Source organism: Centruroides vittatus, unplaced genomic scaffold (assembly GCF_030686945.1).
Source record: "Centruroides vittatus isolate TY-2023 unplaced genomic scaffold, ASM3068694v2 contig_817, whole genome shotgun sequence".
Classification (NCBI taxonomy): domain Eukaryota; kingdom Metazoa; phylum Arthropoda; class Arachnida; order Scorpiones; family Buthidae; genus Centruroides; species Centruroides vittatus.
In genome coordinates this window covers 1,822,486-1,843,547 of record NW_027122532.1, presented here as the reverse complement: position 1 = coordinate 1,843,547, position 21,062 = coordinate 1,822,486, and the positions used below count along the sequence as shown (strand labels likewise).

General features: G+C 28.8%; 1 protein-coding gene across 2 annotated transcripts in view; it reads right to left on the bottom strand.

Annotated features, from left to right (window-relative positions):
- Window positions 1-1,912: 1,912 nt before the first annotated feature.
- beag (IC cytokine homolog beag) overlaps window positions 1,913-21,062 on the bottom strand; it is a 48,836-nt gene continuing 29,686 nt past the window's right edge. The window contains exons 5-21 of one of the 2 annotated variants that reach the window (XM_067278732.1): window positions 20,559-20,628; window positions 18,522-18,619; window positions 17,425-17,539; window positions 15,104-15,171; window positions 13,048-13,091; window positions 12,804-12,967; window positions 12,554-12,711; window positions 11,825-11,939; window positions 10,998-11,036; window positions 10,204-10,241; window positions 8,731-8,766; window positions 8,553-8,654; window positions 5,477-5,543; window positions 5,232-5,320; window positions 3,614-3,728; window positions 3,490-3,542; window positions 1,913-2,090 (exon numbers count right to left, since the gene is read on the bottom strand). In XM_067278732.1, coding sequence (XP_067134833.1) covers window positions 2,057-2,090; window positions 3,490-3,542; window positions 3,614-3,728; window positions 5,232-5,320; window positions 5,477-5,543; window positions 8,553-8,654; window positions 8,731-8,766; window positions 10,204-10,241; window positions 10,998-11,036; window positions 11,825-11,939; window positions 12,554-12,711; window positions 12,804-12,967; window positions 13,048-13,091; window positions 15,104-15,171; window positions 17,425-17,539; window positions 18,522-18,619; window positions 20,559-20,628 — 1,405 coding nt within the window. In that variant the 3' untranslated portion in view covers window positions 1,913-2,056. The remainder of the gene's footprint in view (window positions 2,091-3,489; window positions 3,543-3,613; window positions 3,729-5,231; window positions 5,321-5,476; window positions 5,544-8,552; window positions 8,655-8,730; window positions 8,767-10,203; window positions 10,242-10,997; window positions 11,037-11,824; window positions 11,940-12,553; window positions 12,712-12,803; window positions 12,968-13,047; window positions 13,092-15,103; window positions 15,172-17,424; window positions 17,540-18,521; window positions 18,620-20,558; window positions 20,629-21,062) is intronic. The other variant, XM_067278733.1, reaches the window with a different exon arrangement.

The following is a 21,062-nucleotide window of genomic DNA, read 5'->3' as shown; positions in this document are numbered from 1 at the left end:
TACTTCGGGTGTTTGGAGACGGAGAAATCGACCCCCGAAAATCGGCAACTCTGATTCCTCTATATGTAATCAGTCGTTCATTTTTACTTGGCGGGAAGTGGCTGCCATGAATGACCCTTGATCTTTAATAGTTGCTATACGGTCTATTATCTTTAATAGAGCAGCTATAGGGCAATTCAATTTATTATTGCAGTTAATTGTAGTTAAATATTTGAATAAGATACGAAATTTATCGTTTCTCCGTTCGTCCTTACGTTATTATTTTTAATATTTGTTGTAATTATCTTAATCTAGATTAAGCATCGAACATATTTTAAACATTAACATCGCGATTACTTAATCATATTTTTAATACCCGACTTATATTGTTACGTTGCGTCAGTTAATACGAATTCAGAAAATATGTTACGGGTAATCTTATCGTAGATTTAGGCAAGTCCTTGTACTTTGTTCGTCTGTAAATGCGAAAACAAAATTTTAAATATGTGAAATTCGATCCTCGATAATAGAAGTTTCGTGTTTGAATTAAACTGAACGTTACTAAGAAAACCGGAAATCAGTCGTCATAAATTATCGGAATTGATTTAATCTTATTTAATTTTAACTCGAAACTGTAATTCTACTTAAATAATTTAATTAAAATAAATTTTTAAAAAATCCGACGAACTGAGTAACTTTCCCGGCTGTTATGAGATTTTATTTAAAAAATAACTTTTATATTATTTTTAATTACAACGCCATCTGTTACGAGATTTTATCACAAACTTGTGTATATATTTAATTATCATCTCGAATGGCAAAAGCTTAATTTTGAGAGTAGAGAGGAGTTTAGTAAAAAGTTGTAAATGCTAACAACGAATAAAATCTTCGAAAACCTTTGGGGTGATTTATGCCCATGGAAAATAATTTAATGTTTCTGATCTTAAAAAAGCCATTGTGACTGCATGGAATGAAATTGGTACAAGTCTTTACTTCATCCGTGACCAATGGACCGATTGATGTTATTCGGGTTAATGGTAAACAAATTAAGTATTAAACATCAATTTTGTGGTGCTTTTTTAATCCCAGTCGCAAACTTTTTTCTGGGAAAATTGCAAGCAATAATTTGTAATTTCTTAAATACGAAACGAATTATTTTTACTTCATATTTGGTTTATGGTTATTTTAATACCCAAACGACGACATAATTACGGGAGATCAATTAATTTTAATGAAAAGTTTTAAAATCCGGGTGGTCTCGAACTTTTTCCGGGACCACAAATTGTCTGTCTATTCATTTATCTAATGATGCCAAAGAGTCCCTCGCATAAATATTTGTTTATCTATCTGTTTCAATCTTTGAATCTGTTACTTTTTTACGTATTTTCCAAGTTCTTTCGTGTGTTCTAAGATTTATATCCTAACGAGTTTCTATATCTAAATTCGTATTGTTTGTCACTCAATTTTTATGATTACTTTCTTAAAATACCAATATAATGACTTTATTTTCCCTTCTACGAACCTAATTTTAAGATGTGCCCTCGTATTTACTGTCTCGATTCTTTCTGTCCCGTGGGCACCGAGAAGGCCTTTTCTCCGTGCCGATCCGCGAGAAGACGAGCGACCGAACGACTAGGGTCGGGCCCGAGTGCTTTTGAAAATTACCGATCCGGGTTTGAACTAGAGTCCTCCGGAGCGATAGAGTGATACTTTTACGGCCTCGGCTATCCACGTATTGTACTATTTACAAGTTTAAATGCTCCGCTAAGCTATTCTTTCTGTTCTTTTTGGTAATTGCATTGTGCAATTCTTTTTGTGTAAATCTTAAATATTGTTAAAGATTCCAACTATAGAACAGTTTATAAATAAAATAAATTAAATAAAAAAGTCAATTTATAAACCATTCGTGTGTATTTAATTAATTAATGTATAATTCATTATTAGTTACGGTTTTATTTGTTTTCAAAATCTTAATTACTTACTAATCCTAAGTATAATGCTATTAAATATATTTGCAAACGACACGTTTGTTACGTGGAGATGTATACACATAATAGGTCCAGATGACGTTGATTCTTTAGTATCGAGGTCTCTTGTATTCCGTCTCGCCCCTGAAAATAGATTATTATTAGAATATTATAAATCTCAAAAAATTTTTATATTTTAATTCAATTATAGTAAAATATTCGTATGTTAGAAAAGTCTCTCCACCATTAATTTTCCATAATGTATACAGAATGCCACTTGAGATATATTTAGAGCACCAAATTGTAAGTAATGTGCCAAGTTCCGATTTCTTAAAGTAATGTATAATCTTGGTTAATTAATTTTTGGGCTACTCTGTATATCTAGAGATTTGGTATAAATCTAAATACCTCTCACTTTACTATTATTTAGATGATGTTTTCCACCAATAGGAAACTAACCATTTAAAAAAATTTTATCCAAACTAAAGTAATAAAATGGTCTTATTTTTTAGTTTTTAATTCACTCCATTCTTTGGGCAAGAAAAGGCTTTTTTAATATAATTTATATAAATGCCCCGAGATTAAAGAGGAAATAGAGGAACTGCATAGAAGAGAGCATTGTTGCTACTTTAACATTCTCAATCCATGGTGAAAGTGGGCTAAACAGTGCTATGGTAGCAAACAGACTAGAATAGAGAAGATATATTTGTTGCATTATTAGTCCTACCCCATTTAGGATAGGACTAACTAGAAAGAAAAAAGAATTTTCACAAAATAATTAATTTCAATAATCAAAATTAATCTTTGTAGAATTTATCTAAACAATTGCACTTAATCCCTTTCTAATTACGAGAAATATAAAACTCTGATACTTCTAAAAAAATTAATAACCGAAAATCTAACAGCTGTGAGAGAGAGAGAGAGAGAGAGAGAGAGATTAGAGAATCAGTTTTTGTGCATAAAAGCATTAGTTACATCATTTAAAGTGTCCAAAAAATGTTTATAAATTCATGTTATTTATTGACTTCTAATTTTTAACCATCTCTCTTCTTTTTAAGAAAGGCTCTTCCATTTCTACTCGGTGAGTGCCTGTAATTAAACATTTTTCACCTTCTTTTTTATGATTATCCGCATTGGACGGTAGCCCTTCCGGAAAATTTTTTCTCACCATTGACTGCAAGTTATCCTGCAGCATTTCCACATATTCTGTAAATAGATACCTTCCATAATCATATAAAGTATGTCCTATCTGCACTTTGTCCCTCTTAACCTGATCGAGAGAGGCTTCAATTTCATAACATTTTCCTTTATTTGTAAAGGTTTTTTCATTGTTTTCTTTTCTTTTTTTTGGTAATTAAAATTTCCCATAATTTTATAATCCTATAATCAAGCTTTTTCTAAACAAAATCTACACCATTGTAATTTAACATTTTTCTATGTTATTGAGACAAATGTTTGATATGATAAACTGTATTTGCAGAATCGTAATAAAAGTTTCTAATTTAAATACAAATTTTAAAAAATGAAATCAAATCACACTTACAAAGCCGGTGCCGAATGTCCTTCTGCTTCCGTTGCCTTCCTGCGAGCGATAATCTATGAAATATGATAAAACAATCAAAATTATAAATTGTAAGTGGAAGTGTAAAAATGGAATTTTAACTAACCTGATTGATTTTCTGTAATTCACGATCCAATTTTTGTTTCTCGTCTCGTTTGCCCGTTCCCGTTCTCCGGGTTTTTCGGCCGTCGGCCATTTTTACGCCGTACTGAAAGGCGGCTCTAATTTTTAAAGAAGTAACTTAACGTTAATTACATTTCAAAACTAAAACAAAGTATAACTAACTAAAACTAAGCATAAAAATTGAATAATTAATTTTAGAAGAAACTATTATTAATACAGCAATTGAAGATATTACTTTAAAAATATTTTTGGTTAGAATTTTTAGATGATAAAGATCCTTCCTTTCCTTGCCAAATCACTTGGCATAACAACTAGCTGGTTTTTAAGTTGGTAGACAAGCAATAGTTCTACAGCTACTGTAACTCTTCCTTTGCTGGTTGATGGAAGGCATCACCACCTAAAAAGCTATGAGGCCAATCTTAGCTGTACTCATTGCAACAGTCCTAATGTTGGTAATGTAATTGGCAAGCATGAGGAATGAGAAAACAATGTCCCAATCTATATTGTCCTTGATAGATTATGGTGGTTTGGACTAGGTTGGAATCTGGTTCCCCATAATGCCAGGTTAACAGATTAACACAATCATGTGACTAACCTGCACATCTTTAATCCACTTGTGTTTATCTAGGAGGAACCTCAATAAACACAAAACTAAATAAAACAAAGCACAAGAAACAAATACTGCATCTTCAGGGTCAAGCATCTGCACTAATATGAAACTAGGACAGTTTTCATGTTATGGCATTGATCATACTTTGTAAATTACACTCTGTTCTTCTTATGCCTTTGTGAGCCAAAGGTGTAACAAAAACAGAGAATGTAAAATGTCGTTTTGACACTAAGAATTGTAAAGAAATCACTTGTGGCTATCTGAAGAGGCAAGGATGCCATATGTTTATATATGGTATTAAATATGGAATAACAAAGAACCAACAGAAGAGGGGAGAGTGCCTGAAACACATATCAGCACCCAGATGACAGAATATAGACGATTTAAAGCCAGGTGCCTATTGAGTGTGTTTCATTGCATAATAAGGATAAATATAGATAAAAGACACAGTTTCAAATTGAATGAATGAATACATTAAATTTTATATTATAATACAGGGTGACCAGAAAGTCATCGTACACTTTTCTAATCATATTATTGCATAATTTCGAAAGACGTGTGACCCTATGCTCACCAGATCCAAATCCACCAGACATTTATCTATGAGGAGCGGCAAAATCTGCAATGTACCGAGATTGTTCGCACACCCTGGATGACTTTATAGCAGCAATAACAGTAATTCATTTGGTCTTTCCAGCAAGCAACTGATAGCACTGTCTAGAAGCAAAATAAGTGGGATCCAAGCCTGTATTGATACTAATGGGGGTAACTTTCAACATTGTTTAAAATTGTCTCATGTTGTATAAATCTTCATTGTATAAATTGTCTTCGTATTTACCTCCCATATTCTATATTGAAACATGTCTGTTAATAAATATATAAGTGCACAGTGACTTTCTGAACACCCCGTATGTAATAAAAGTAATTGTAAATATCAAAAAATGGATTACAATGGTAACATGGCATGAACAAAAAATTAAAATATTCTTACTTGGGTAGAGCTTCTTTATTACTCATATATTCACTGTATTCTTCCTGAGTGTCAAAATCCCATCTACCAATGGGCCCTTTCTTGTTTCCCTATTAATTACAATAAAATATAGCTTCTTTAATTTATATTTAAGTTATCAATATGCAAATTAATGTTTAAGAATCATTTAGAAAATAAATTTTTTGCAGTAAAACAACAAAATATATTTATTAATACGAAACATCTAAAATGTAAACCATTCTTACCATGTCCATCTTTGAATAATCGACCTCGTCGTCGCTATCTGCAACGGCATCTTCATTTTCTGGTGCACTAAACAAAATTCAGTTGTTTAGTTTTTGAAAATTTAATAATAATATAATGAAATATTGATATTTAATTTTCAGCAGTAATCATAATTTTAATAATATTTAAGAAATTTAAATGTATTTTGGATCATTGGAATAAATTTTTTTGTCCAATAACAATTATTTAATTTGATAAATTTTTACAAAAGATTTAAAGGATCACATCACAAAGCAGCAAATTGTGAGAAATAGGAACAGAATATGAAATACACATTTGTATCTAACAGAGTTTCTTTTTATTCATTAGAATAATTTACCATGTCTGTGTCTAACACTTTGTTTCAGTGCCCATGCACTGTGATGCAATGGTGATTTGAATATTGACAAATTAGCACTTCATGCCTTCTATTCACACCATTCATGTATATAGTGTGTCTTTTAGTACTAAATCAGCCATACTCCACAACTTTATAAGTAACTTTTACTGTAACTTGCATCTTTTTCAAGATGAGAGCACTAACTTCCAAATTTTACTGCTAAAGAGAAGCACACAGTCACTTTACAACAGTGGTTCTTAACCGGTGGTCCGTGGACCACTGGTGGTCCCTGAAAGCACCCGAAGTGGTCCGTGAAGTCATCCTAAAATTATTAAATAAATGACGACGAGTTTTGTCAGTTCAAATTTCAAATACATTTTGCTTATTTAGTGGATTTTTTTGCACAAACTAAATAAATTGAACCTTCAACTGCAACGGTCAGGAAATATGAAATTGGAAGGCACTAGCAATATATTTGCATTTGAAGATAAAATCAGTACGTTTATCGCTAAAATCGACCTATTGATCAGCAAAGTTGAAAGAGAGAATTTTTCTGCGTTTGATACATTAAACCCAATTATTGACAGACAGTGTGCTGAGATGCCCACCAGTGGCCGAGCGGTTCTGTCGCTAAACACTGAGAGTTTGGTCGCGAGTTCCCACTGCGTTCGGACGGGCTGGCCACGTGGAGTTCTCCGGGTTTTCTCCACGTTTGTAACACCTGAATAGGGGCCAGTTTCCTTTAAAAGACCTCCTGGAAGGCATTATTCGGAAACTGATCCACAATCCTTTCATAGTCAACATTTCTGAAATGCCGGATAAAATACAAAAAGAATTAATTGAAATGTAACACGATAGTAACTGCAAGGATACTTTCGAGACAGGAATTAATCTTGAAGATTTTTGGAGCCATAAAGCTATTGCTTTCTCTAAAATTCGAGAAATTGCTTTACGGTACCTAACTTTATTTTCAACCACATATTTATGCAAGCAAGAATTCTCAGTGCTTTTGATAATTAAAAATAAACATCGAAATCGGTTGGATGCCAGTGCTGACATGCGTTTGGCTTTGAGTAGCACTGAACAAAGAATCCATCAGTTGGTAAACACTATGCAGTTACAAAAATTGCACTAATATAATATAATTAATGTAACATTTTCGCAAATAATATAATACTCTTGGTTTCGAATAATTTTATACATGTTTAATTTATAGAACAACCTTATAAGAACTTATATTACTGCCAAACAGCTCGTGGTCCATGGCAAGAGAAAAATTTTGATAAATGGTCCCTCATCACTAAAAGGTTAAGAACCACTGCTTTACAATAACTATACATCACACTCATAACTGTACTGCTATCTGGATTTATCAGTTATGTGAATGTGTAAGGATTTTATTAAGCACCTTGTATACCATCAAATTCATATTCATTACTCTCTAAACACCTCTCTTGATTGATACGTATGTAAAGAGAATGTTAAACTGAAACTGAAACAGAAACAACAATGTCAAAGTAAAATACACTTTACTAGAAGGCTTTTGGATTAATTCATTTGAGTAAACTCAGACATTCTTCTTGGATAATTTAAGATTCAATTCATATTGTCAGAATAGAAAAGAATATGAAAAAAATTTGTATGTCAATTGTATAGAAAATCATATAGGGAAATTTATTTTATGACTATTAAATTTATTAACTGCTCTTTTTATTAATCTACTGGTATTGAAAATCAAGACATTTACACAATTAAAAACAAACAAATTAAATGAAGTAAATATTAAAAAAACTTGACAGATGGTGTTTAATTTTTAAACTACAAAAAGTTTTGCAAACTTCTTTGCTTTCCTTCTGTCTTTTATGTCCATCAGCAGCCCAGAACAAATTTATATGCAGAGATTACCTTTCCTAGAGACTACGACCCTGCAACAATATGTAAACTGGAACAGCGTCATCAGGAGATTAGCCAAATTTACAATAAAATTTTTTAACGAAATTTTTTGTATTTTAAAAATTAAACACAGTCTGCCAAGTTTTTTAAATATTTACTTCACTTAATGTATTTTATTGTGAATTTGGTTAATCTCCAGAGGACGTTGTTCCAGTTTGCATATTGCTGTGGAGCCATAGCTTCTAAGGAAAGATCATCTCCACATATAAATTTGTTCTGGACTGCCGATGGACACAAAAGATGGAAGGAAAGAGAAATTTATGAAATTTTTTGTATTTAAAAAAAAAAAAATAAAATAAATCTTCAATTAACTTTGTATATATAAAGTTATGTTTTATCGTGCATGGTATGCAATACCTTTTAAGTAAAACGTATTCCAAAAAAGATCAGAATAGCAGATTCATATTTTTAAGATGTTATCTTTCTTTATATTGTATATACAGTCAAGTCTCGATTATAATAACAGTGCAAGAGTGTCTTTAATTTCTGATTGTCTCTTAGTTTTTCTAGAGGTGTCTAAATAATAATGAATACGAAAATCAAAAAGTCAGTATATAAATGATAAAAAATTACTGCATGTAAATGATTTGAAACATAAAAGTTGATGTAAAACAAATGCTAAAATAGTAACCTAAACAGTGTGGAATTAACTGTGTTTTGGGTTCCATTAATTTTTAGTCTATTTCCAAAATCTATTAAACTGGAATCCAATTAATTGAGGGTTGACTATGTATGTGTGTGTGTATATATCTTCATTCACTTACCCAGGATAGCACTCGGCGTAACTCTCGGGCATATCCCTTTCCAATTTACTTGTTAATTTTGCTTTCAGCCGACGATCGTCTGTTTTGAATGCCGATCCTAAACTACAAAAATCATTGTACTATTAAAAACAACATACATTTAATGGGGAAAAAAGCAAAATTATAAAAATAATATTACCTTCTTTTTTCGCCTCTTTCCGAATCATGTTCTAACCTGCAAAAAATTTGGAATTAACTAATCTTTTTATGTTTAGTGATAAAATGGTCACAAATTCAAAAACTTTTTCTCATTTAATTTTGAATCTTTAAAATTTTGGGTAAGAATAGTCATTATTAATAATGATTTTATGCTCTTATGAATTTTACACATTCAAATTATCACTTCTTATAACATTTAGGAACATAAACATTAACAAAAATGAAATAAGATTGTAAAAATTAATAAATTCAATAATAAAATTGTAAATCAAGAAAAATGTATGATATACAAAAACACAGAAATGACTAAATTGTTTTTCTATTAAAATGTTTACAAACAGTTAATAATAACTGATTTGCTTTAAGTTCTTTGTGTAAAATAAAAGTAGTTGCTCACAGAGTTATGCGAGTCTGTTTCATTTGTGCAGTTGGCCAATGTAGATAATGTATAAAAAATGAGGGCCCAATCTAAATGATATGATAAAATACATGAGTTTAGATTGGATTTTAAGTCCAATTGTTTGCCAACAAATAATATTTTATCAAAAAGTAGCAAATTAGTTATTATTTTATATTGATAATTAACTTTCCAATAAATTTAGCATTAAAACTAAATTAAAATGAGAAAATTCATGTAAATAAATTCACAATTCTAAGAAATTTGAATGTTCCAAATTTGTCCAGTAGAGTAATATTTCTTTACAGTTTGGCCAAAAAGTTACTTGTCAAATAGAGTAATTGCTGTTCTTATTGTTTCGGGGGCAACAGTGACTTGGTATCATTCTTCACAAAATGATGCAGAACATCACATACTACCTCGTGCAGCAATGATACGTGAAGTCCTGTATTGTGTACAACAGTGTATTTGAGTGTGTGGATAACACTTTGACGTACTCACTTTGACGTACTCACACCAGTCTTGACTTGACTGTTACACTGACTGTATCAAGCATTGTTAAAGTCATTTACAGTTTGTATTTCATCTGTAATTTGCAATATGTCCTCTTTCCTCATTTTGCAAGTGACTTTTTGGCTACACTATTTTTACTTATTACAGTTTCAATTTAAATATTCCAATCCTTCTTTAGATAAGTTTATAGATTAATGTTGTAAGAGTTGAGTAAGGTTTATATTATAAATTGTGTATTGTATAATTTTAAGTTAAGAATTTTTGAATTTGTGACTATATTCTTCTTTAAATAAGGAACATTTTTCTTACCTTATCCAATAAATTTATAAAAAATTTTTGTTTTAAATTAAGTTAAATATTAAAAAAGGAGCAAAAAAATTACATAAATTAGTAGTAAAAACAAGTTTAAATTTTTAAAACATACAAAAAATCAACATTAAAGATTCAAATATATCAAAAAAATTTTAATTATAAAAATTAAGTAAATGAAGGTTAAGTATTAACAAATAAAAATATAAATGCAAAAAAAATATAAAAGAATACTTTAAATCTGATGATCCCCACCCGGATAATCTTGAATCCTGAAAATATAAAATTATTCATTAAATTTAACGTTAAATAATTATTTCTATATATGTTAATAAATAATAAATTATATTTTTATGAGAATATAAGTTAGTAATAACAGGACATTTTCACTAAACATTCTAAAAATAGAACAATGTGAACTATTACAGATGCTCAACACCTTCAAGTTACATAATTTCCTTTTGTTGAATGCAACAGTCATATAAATTATTATAATGGCCAAGAAATTAAGAGATGGAGAAAACAAGATTGAATCTGGATGAATTAAAAATACCCAGGAATTTTTTTGGGGAGATGGTCTATTTGGATACATCAGGCCCCATCTCTCACCACCTGATCATTCCATTATGTGCCTGGCCAAACCCATAATGGACTTACTAGAAAGGAACCCACAGGAGAGTAAAAAATGTAACTAACTACAAACAAACATAATTCTCCCCCACTGATTACGGTATTTTAAATTAATTTCCAAGTAAATAAAACCCGAAAATTAACTTCAGATAACCTCAACAGTAGAGAAAAATCATATTTGTTTATGTCTGCTCTCATCTGTCATTTATTAAGATTACTGAAAATTACTTCTACATTAGCTAAACGAAATCTATTTAAACTTCAACAGAATAAACAATTATATTGTACTTTTGTAACTTTATAAGCATATTTTAGTGATTTATTTATTTAGTGCAGTTTTGGTGACTTTTTTAATCTTTGAATTTTTCCAAATTTAAAGGTTAAAAAGTAATACTTACTTTATCTCTCTCTTTCTCTCTGATTCTATCTCTTTCATCCTGAAATTATTTTAAAATTATATGTAATAAAAGTATAATATATTTCTGTAAAGTTAGGTTCGTGTTGTCATATGAACTGCTATGAAGTAGATACGAATTCTCAGTTTGTCCCTTCTTTACAAGTGGTTGACTGGTTCATTAGGAGTTGAAAATACTTCTACGTTTGCTAAACTTCAGTTTGTTCTGCCAATCAAGTTTTTACAACTAACATTTGTCCTTGTTTACTTATGTCATATATTATAATGTGGACATGTTTTGATTAGTGTTTGTTTTGTTCATCCATAGCAGTTCATACAACAGCATAAACCAAGCTTAATGAATAAACTAATTATTACTTCTTCCATAATTTACTTTAACTAACATAACACAAATGAGAAGCAAAAGAATTTTTATTGAATATTTTCACTTTCACTATCATATTTTAAAATTTATGAATTATAGACTCTAAAAATATACAAAATAATCATTATAGGTAAAGTAATATGCAAATAACACAAAAAGGGAGAGAAAGATAACATAACAAACTGTTTACTTATTTAATAATGATTGTTTATTGATATAAAAACTGGAAACAATAAAGATTTATTTTTATTTTATATAAATTTGATTTAAAAAAAAATTATATGAATACTCAAGCTCTTGGTTTATCAAATTTTCATTAAATCAACAAAATAAAACAATCATTACAATTAATAAAAATGTTATAAAATAATTAATTAATTCATAATAATAATAATGCTTATTAAAGTATTATTTATCCTATTTACAGTAGTTTAAAACTTACAAACCTCATTACTTGGTTTTTCAAAATAAGAACGTTTCTTATCTCTATTTTTATCTCTATCTCGGTCCCTCTCCCTTCTTTCGGTTGAAGGAACGTAATCACCAATTTCTCCATAAATGCTGTAAAATTTTAATTATTATACATTTAATGACAATTATATAAATAATAATAAAGTTATCTGCAAAATTATAATCCAAATATTTCATAAAAGATTCAGAACTGTTGATATTACTACGTAAAAATTGTAAGAATTAATATTTTAATCAATTTTAATGCTTCATTTCATAATGCTTCAGTATAAAAGCATAAATTGTCATATCAAATGAAATAAAATCAAATAAATTAACAAGGTTTATTAGATAGCTTTGTATTAAACTCAAAATTATTTATTCTACCTTGTAAAATTTTACTGCTAAAAATTAAGTCATACCTTAACATTTTATTTATGTTATTATATTTGTATTTTTACTCATACTTATGTCTTATACATGTACTTTATTTAAACACTGTTATATTGTTTTGTATTTTATCTTAATTTCATTTTATTCTTTTATGAATGCAATCACCAGCACATGTTTAATGAGTTCTATTTTATTTAAATTTTATTCAATGTAATATTTCTATTTTCTTGTGAAACCCTCCCAATATTATATCATTCCATAACTGTTTTGAATAGCGTTCTTTTAAGCCTTTTATTTTTAATACTTATCTACATTCTTAATAATATATGCACCTGTCATCAGCGGGCTTTGATTTTCCTTTTTCTTCTTCTTTCATTTTACCCTTATCTTTCTTCTTAGCTCGTTTATTAGCTAATCCTTGTCTTAAATAAGACAAAATTTGTGTCAACTTGTTGATGACGATGTCATTAGTTGTCAAAGTTGTCTGAGACTGCATTTAAATAAATAAAAAATATTTTTTTTATGCTCAGATATTCATGCCATTAAAATTCTAAAATGTTTTCTTTATAAATTTTTTGTTACCTCAAAACTGGGACAGTCAGCTTTACTACGAATGAGAGTGGTCGGGATATCACTTTCGGTGTAATCATCCTCTAAATCTATGATGTAAGCCATGCGACTCGGTAAAAACAATTCGTTCTTCTCGGGATGCTTACTTTTAAACAAGCAGCGATATATATTTCGCCCTAAATACAACATAATAAAATTCTACTTAGTTAATTTGTAAAACTATAAATAATTTTATTAATATATATTTATTACTTACCCATTTTTGTTCTGAACATAATTTCTTCCTCCTCTTCTTTATCTCTGAATATTTATAGCACAGAAATAAGATATTAGCATCGAATGCATACTCATGTAAAATTTATATAATTAACAACATATCTTTAGTTAAAACGTATCAAAATTAACATTATATTGGTTGATTAAAGTCAGAATATTGATTAATTAAAAGTAATATATTTTCTCATGTACATTTATACATGAGAAATTATTAAATGTAATTTTATTTTAAGTGTTGTGTTGAGGTTGCTGTTATTAATTTTTAAAATGCACATCTTTAAAAAAGCAGTAATCTTTAACCAAATTCAACTATTTATTTTGTTTAAAATCTTCAGATTATCTATTAATTTCATCTTTTTATGAACTGTTAACAACCTACCTCCAGCTGTAAAAGTTTGAAGATATTAAAAGCAGAATAAACATCAAACTTTTAAACTTATAACAATGTTTTATTATAGATTTTTTATTGACAAAATTGTTTAAGATTTCCAATGTTTAATTAGTTTATGATCTCAAAACACTTAAAACTATGTGACTAAATGAGAACAATCCTTGTAAGTGTGAAATATATGAGAATAAAATTTAAAATGCATCAAATAATGTAGAAATAACTTGCTTCACTCTACATTAGCATTTAATTAAACTTTAAAATTAAAAAAATAATAATTATTTATTGATATCATGACTTAGTGATGAAGTTACCAACTCCTGACAATATGACAATAAAAATCGCTTTTGAACAAAGATAAATTCTATAATAAATACCCAAATTAATTATAAGGGATGTCCAACTCTGGATTCATAGGAGTTATGATGAACTTTCTTAATCAAAACAATGAAGATTGTTGAGTAAGAAGGAATAAATTTAAGTTATTTTGATGACAGAACCTCTCAAAGTGAAGTCACCAAAGAGTTTACCAGTCTGCAATCAAACTTTCTACAAATCAGACATGGAAGTCTGAATGACAACTTCTTGCACCCCAACATCAAAATAACTTGAATTCATTTCTCTTTTCTTGGCATTTATAAAATAATAAACAAAGATCTATATAATTCCCATAATTCCAACTTGCAGAACACTCATATGGAAGTTTTATTGTATATAATTGCAATAGCTCACTTCAATTCTAAAGTTCTAGAGAGAAGGTAAAATATACATACTGCAAATTATTGCATCATTAATTCATAGAACACATGCTTTACCTTCCTCTTCAATCATAAATTTTTCCATTGCTAATGAAACATTAACAAATCGATAAACCACTTTCAAAATTTCTTTTTAGTTTTTAAACACAAATTAACAATCATTTTGTTATTCTTTTTATTCATAAAAACAATTCGTAACAAAAACAATTTTCTTTCGTAAGCATTCAGTTTCTATAACAGTTTACACACAGGCAAATATACTTTCAGTTTTCGAAGAATTCACACATAACATTGCATATAAAAAATGATTACTTCATGCTCCATTTGAAAAAATAACAATTTTATATTTTACTTGAAATGGATTCATTCAAAATGTACAAATTACACATGAAATCATCATTTACTCTACTCTATAAGCAAAATATGAGCTGAACTGTATTTTTAATTGTAATATACTAATAATTACAATTAGAAGGTTATTAATTGTAATTACTGGCACAAAATGAATTGGACTTAGTGTTTTAAGGTCTTGTATTTAATTAACTTGTGTTGTGTTAATTAACTAGTGTGTTATGAAAATGAAAAATTTTTTTCTTAAATTTGGCAAATAGCTTTAGTTTTATAGACCAACATTAAAATAATACACCAATAATTAAAATGAATAAACTTTTAATTTAGATAAATAGGATGGATAGATAATTTAATTTTTGTTCTGTGAACACATCATTTGAAAAAAAATGATGAAAATTCATCTGTTTTGAGAACAATCATATGTTTCAATTAAAAACAAAGAAGAAATTACATGACTTTAATCATTAAATAAAAAAAAACATTTGGAACAATAATAATATTCTTACAGAAATCGTAGTAGTAATTAATTATTTACTTACTGATGTTTTAAGAGAACTCTTTCTAATTCTTCTTCTTCTTTTTCTTTACTTGTAATTTCACTTCTTACCTTTAGTAATATAACAATGATCAAAAATTAATTGTATATGAAAAAATATAAGTATCATAGATCATAATTCCTCAATTCTAAGATATGCCAATGCATCTTACTATTTACAACTGAGTACCTCTTACATTGCAAGTGAACATGTGACACTTGTACCAACAACATATGCTGTCGATTATCCTACTCTAGTCCCACCAGTTAAACGTTGCTGGTAATGAGCATTTAATTAGTTGTTTGCAAAGTACTCCCATTGGAATAACCGGTTTTCGTTAAACTGTTGCACAGTACTCAAGTTAGAATAAGTGCCATTTTTTTTTCGTAATTAACTAGTTAGTGACAATTTAAGTACTGATTGGCTTTTACCTATGAAGACTAAGTCTGTTTCAATGAATACGATATTTGTTACCACCCTGTATTTTTAAATTTACTAACAAAACTCCTTTCCATGTTAAGTCTACTGGAGACCCTTCTTTTGTTCATTTGACAATAAAATCCTACTTAGCAAGCCTGTTGGGCTCTAATTGGTATATTATAGCTAAATAACTATCCTTTAACCAATAAGCATTGACTTGGGTTTCTGGGGTGGGAACTTTCTTGGAAAAAGTTATACCAACTCGGAGCTACATTGTCGGCTACAAACATAAACAAACAATTATAAATCATTATTCTTATCTATTTTTAGCTTGAATTTAACAAAATTTTTATGTACATTTATCCTATTTAACAAATAAGCATGTTTTTTAAACCATTCGGCCGTAAATCTTTCAAAAAACAAAGTACTTCTGGTTATTGTGGTACTTCCATAATACATAAGAAATATATGTATAGTCATTAATATAATAAAGTAATAATCGCTTATTATAGTCTACTATTAGTACAATAGTGTAAATAACGTATAAATAGAATCAAATACACATCATCAATAATAAAACTGTATTGACCTAGATTTAGAAAGGCCACCCCCCACGCCGATCGACGTTATAATCTATAGGCCGTATTATTTCTCTACGTCAATTTAGGAAGCTGCAGTTTTTTTTATTTGACATAAAATAGACATATCTAAGTAACGTATATAACAAATTAATAAATTATTTATAAAAAAACGATTTTTTTAAATATCTTAAAATCTTAAATTTTATTAATTTTTTTAAACACACAATATTTTGAAGTTAACAATCGTAAAGTGTAATATGTACTGTACATGATAGAAAACCGAAAACAGATCATATCTACAACAATTTTTAAGCGAGATATTGCAAATTGAAAAACCACTTTAAAAATCACAAAACATCTATGCAACAGTGGTGTTGTTTCGGATTATCGAGTGCACAGCTGACAGGTTAATTCAAACATCTATTTTTTTTTTTAGTGGTAATATTTAAAACACCTCTGGGATGACAATGTAATGCGGCATTAAAATGAGCAATTATTTTACATGCACAAAAACATGACAATAGATCTGTCAAACATAATCTGTTCCATGATTTTTGTGTTGTTTTAACTTTTGTTATTTAAATAAACTTAATAAAATGAACTATTTAAAAATATTTTCCTCCATATAAAATCTTAAAATTCTATGCAAAACTTATGGAGTGTCTTCAGATTGAGGAAATATGGTCTTTTTGATTGCGTGCATAAAATGCTTGGTTACTTCCTGGTTCTTAATAATGTAAATAATAGAAAAAGTTAAGATTCATGGATACAAAATTAGCAAAATATTTATAAGAATTTATAAAATTTATCTTAACACTCCATTAAACAACAACAGAAGCAGAAATGTAAATTTTTTGTACCAGAAATTGTGAATGTTGTCCACACTAGGTGGCTTCCAACTGTATTCTTTGTACTGAGTGCTGGATGTTGTATATATTTATTTTGATATGGCATGATTGGTGTCTCATGCACCCTTTCTTCTATCTCTTTGATCCAGTTTATTTTGCCTGTGTACAAGGAATTAGACCAAGAGCAAACCAATAGTCTGATCAACAGAAAAACATTCTGTTGCTATGCCATTGTGCTATGATTGTATTAATATGTTGGGGTTTGATGCATAGTTGTCTGTACAAGTGTCTCATTGTTTGAAATACTTCATATGTACAAATTTAATAAAAAAATTATGTTCTTTCAAATAGTTTAAAAACACATTTAACAGTTTAAATTGTCAAAAATCACTAGAATTAAAAGTGTTTGAAAATTTTAAGACTAACTGGTGATAAAAACAAATTATTTTTCTTTAGAATTTTAAATGTAACATACCTTTTGTAACAAAGCATAATCCAAACCCTTCACCAAGTGAGTGTGTTCCATGTCACCACCCAAAAATTTAGATTCTTGAATCATTTGACGCCTTCTTTCAGCTGCATCCAAACCACTGAAAAGTAAAAGCATCCATTACATTCTTTGTCTAAGATCGTAAGGTTGTTTGCTTTCTTAAGTTTAATTATGATGAAAGTTCTCTATACTTTCATGCCTTTCAACCCATCAAGCATACACCTTAAAAAAATCTTCAATAATCATTAGAAAAGATATCATGTACAGTAGTTTTAAAGCATGAAAGTATGGGCACCTGCAGAAAATTTTCCAGGGGAGTAAAATTCAATCAATAAATTTTTATTTAATTTTTTAGGTACAGAAAGCTAAAACTGTAACCTGTAATAAAATTTTAAGACAGACAAGACGCCCCATAGTTGAGGGTGTAAGGTTACATATCATAATCACTTTTATGATTTTAATTTGTGGAACTTTAAACCTGATTCCAGGGAAAGGTAAGTGCCTCATTTGCCCCTTCTGCAGATGCCCATACTGGGATCTACAGAAAACCACTATAAGACCTTCAAATAAAGCAGAAAGTAATAAATTTTGAAGCTAAAAGATGCAAGTTTTTCATTAAGTTTCATTTAATTAAATAAATGCATCTGAAAATCAACATACACAGGCAAGTCAGTAAGTAACCTTAATTTTACCCTCAAAAATCAAAATTGCACCATACATAGACCACAGTTATGCAAATATTTTACACACTCATACTCTGATATGCATGCAGACAGCAAATATTGCATGTGTAGTGTCTTCAGACCAGATTACAGATTGTTTCTTCAAAGAATGCACTGGCAAGAACGTTGCACAGTCATTTGTTTTGGATAGTGAGGGCAAGAACCTGCAGATATTCACTGAAGAATAAAAAAAGCAATGCAGGAATGCCTGTTTATCACTTCTACGGGTATACGAATGGAAAATGAAGATGAGTCATATTTGGAAACTAATTAGTTACACAAGATGAAGTAGCTTTAATCCATTTATATTAATTAATGCATATTAATAGAGAGTTTATTATAAATATGAAATTTTCTTACGATTTTGCATCTGGTGCAACAGCTCTGTATCCTGCTGTCGACGTAATAGGATCTTCATTTTGATAATCTGGATTAGCTCCCTCTCTTCTTTCTCTAGCCTGTAACAGATGTAAGTAAAATTAAAATTGCAAATAGTTTGTAAAATAAATACGTAATGGAAATATAAGTATATACAGTAGAAGCTCCATATTTTACTGAATTATGTCCTGCAAAACTGCTGCAAATACATTGAAAAAAATAAAATCATGTTTTAACAAAAAAATTGATTTATTTATTTATACATCCATACATACAGAAAAATCCCCAAACTTATTTGCATCTCTTGATGTTTAAAGGTTCTGAGTAAAAAAACGAAAAAACCTTGGTAAGTAATCTTTTGACCGATCACCATACTTTTCCTTTGTTAGGTATAACAGAGCTGAAAAAGTAAAAATGGCTGAGAATACTAAACTTTGTACATGTTAAATGTGCAAATATGGAGTTACTGCTGTAAATTTTCTAACTCAAAACTGGAAAAGAAAACTCCACAGATGTAAACATACAAAGAGAAGCTTAAAAGCAGTTAAAGAAGTCAAGATATTTATTCAGATTAAACGCCTCTTGAAATTTTATTTTTTTTTTTTACTTTATGCATAGATAATATATTATTTTTATGTCTATAATTTAAAAATATCTGTTAATGGTTAAAAAATTTAATTTTTACTCCCAGACAATTTTTATCAGCTAAATAATAAAACTGTTTTATTCTAAAATAATGCTTTGAAAATTATCAAACAATTTGTTTTAGGGGAACTTTTTGCCTATAAAATATCAAAATTTTGTTTACTGAAGTATAACCTCTCACTTTAAACTACTTACTAATCTTTTTTAATATAAATTTAGATAAATTAAATATATCTAAGGACTTTCTGATACTGCAAAAGTATCAATACCATATCATGAATAGTTTTAAAGTATCAATACCAGCCAGTATCTGCACCGGATATCGAAACTGGAAATCTTGCTGGCTATTGCCGTTCAGTCTGTGGCTTGATTTTGAAACATTTTGTGTAATTGAAACTTTTAATTTTAACATAAATAAAATGTTTTAATCTAGTTAATTATTATTAACAAATGATTAAAACTGATTTCTAATAAAAACTAAATGTTGCCAATACCATATCAGTTGATTCGAAAGGTCAATATATTTTCAAGTTTTTCAAGTAATTGACAAATTATTTATAAATAATAATCTGAACTCTAAGCATACTGTATATACATTCTGAAAATGAAATCTGATGTAATAAATTTATAGATTGTTGATCATTAATATTTACTATTTGAGAAGGGATGGGGAGTCGGCAGAAAAGTGCATGACCCCAATTCAGTATTTTTAAAAATTGGCTCCCATAAAAAGATTTGATTCCTCAACTCAGACTCTCTGTCCTTGTATAAGTTAAGTTTAACTTGACTAAAAGTAGCGTAAGACTTGGTTTAGGTTTTGGCCAAACTGACTTTAAAACCCAAATCCAATTTTGGATTTGGCTGCAAAATCCAATTTTGGTCAGATATTACCCGTCTGAGAAAAATGTAATGATACCAGATCTGATACTCAAGGAGAAGTATTGATATCTGATCAAAAGTATTGAGTACAAACAGTACTCATTATCAAAAGGAAAGTAGCAATACAGTATTGGTAGTATCAGGATGTCCCTAGATATATAGTGAAAATGACAACAAATATCTATTTAAATGTAATTGCTAATGGATTTTGGCCACTGTCTTTGTTTTGGAAAACAAATTTATTTATTACAAAACTTGACTGCTAGATTTAACAGTCATTTCATGAAAAAAATACATGATTTCTTTATCTTAAAACTGGAACAAATTTCAGTAAAGAATGAAGCAAAAACTACTTATTTTGTCATATGATTTAGTTAGAACTAACAACTGGTTTAAAAAATGTATTGAGTAATATTAATTTATAATTTAAATACCAACTGCCTATATGGTAGTTTATTGACTAATACTTAAATTATTTACAAAAGAAAAACTTACTCGATCTCTGTATTTACGGGATAATTCTGCCAATTTATCTTCTTCTTGCTTTTTGAGTGTTGCATAGTACCTAGCACATACATATTTTGTTAATTAAGTAAATTATTATTTTAGTTATTCATTTATTTCCAATTAATTATTATTTAAAAAAAAACTGATTATCAAATTCACTTAGGACAATCTATATTTTTTGAGTATTGAACACAAGACTGTGTTATTTATTAAACACTTGGCTTTTTCCACCTTTATTTAGTTGACCTGAATCAATGTTAGCAATATCAGATATCGCTAACATCAATTCAGGTCAACTAAATAAAGGTGGAAAAAGCCAAGTGTTTAATAAATAACACAGTCTTGTATTCAATACTCAATACACAGTAAAAACATGGTTTCAGGAACAATTAATCTATATTTTGTCATGTCACAGAAATATAAAGTTAATTAATTAAAATCATTAAATATAGTTGAACCTCACTACAAAAATATTTTGAGGATAAGAAAAAT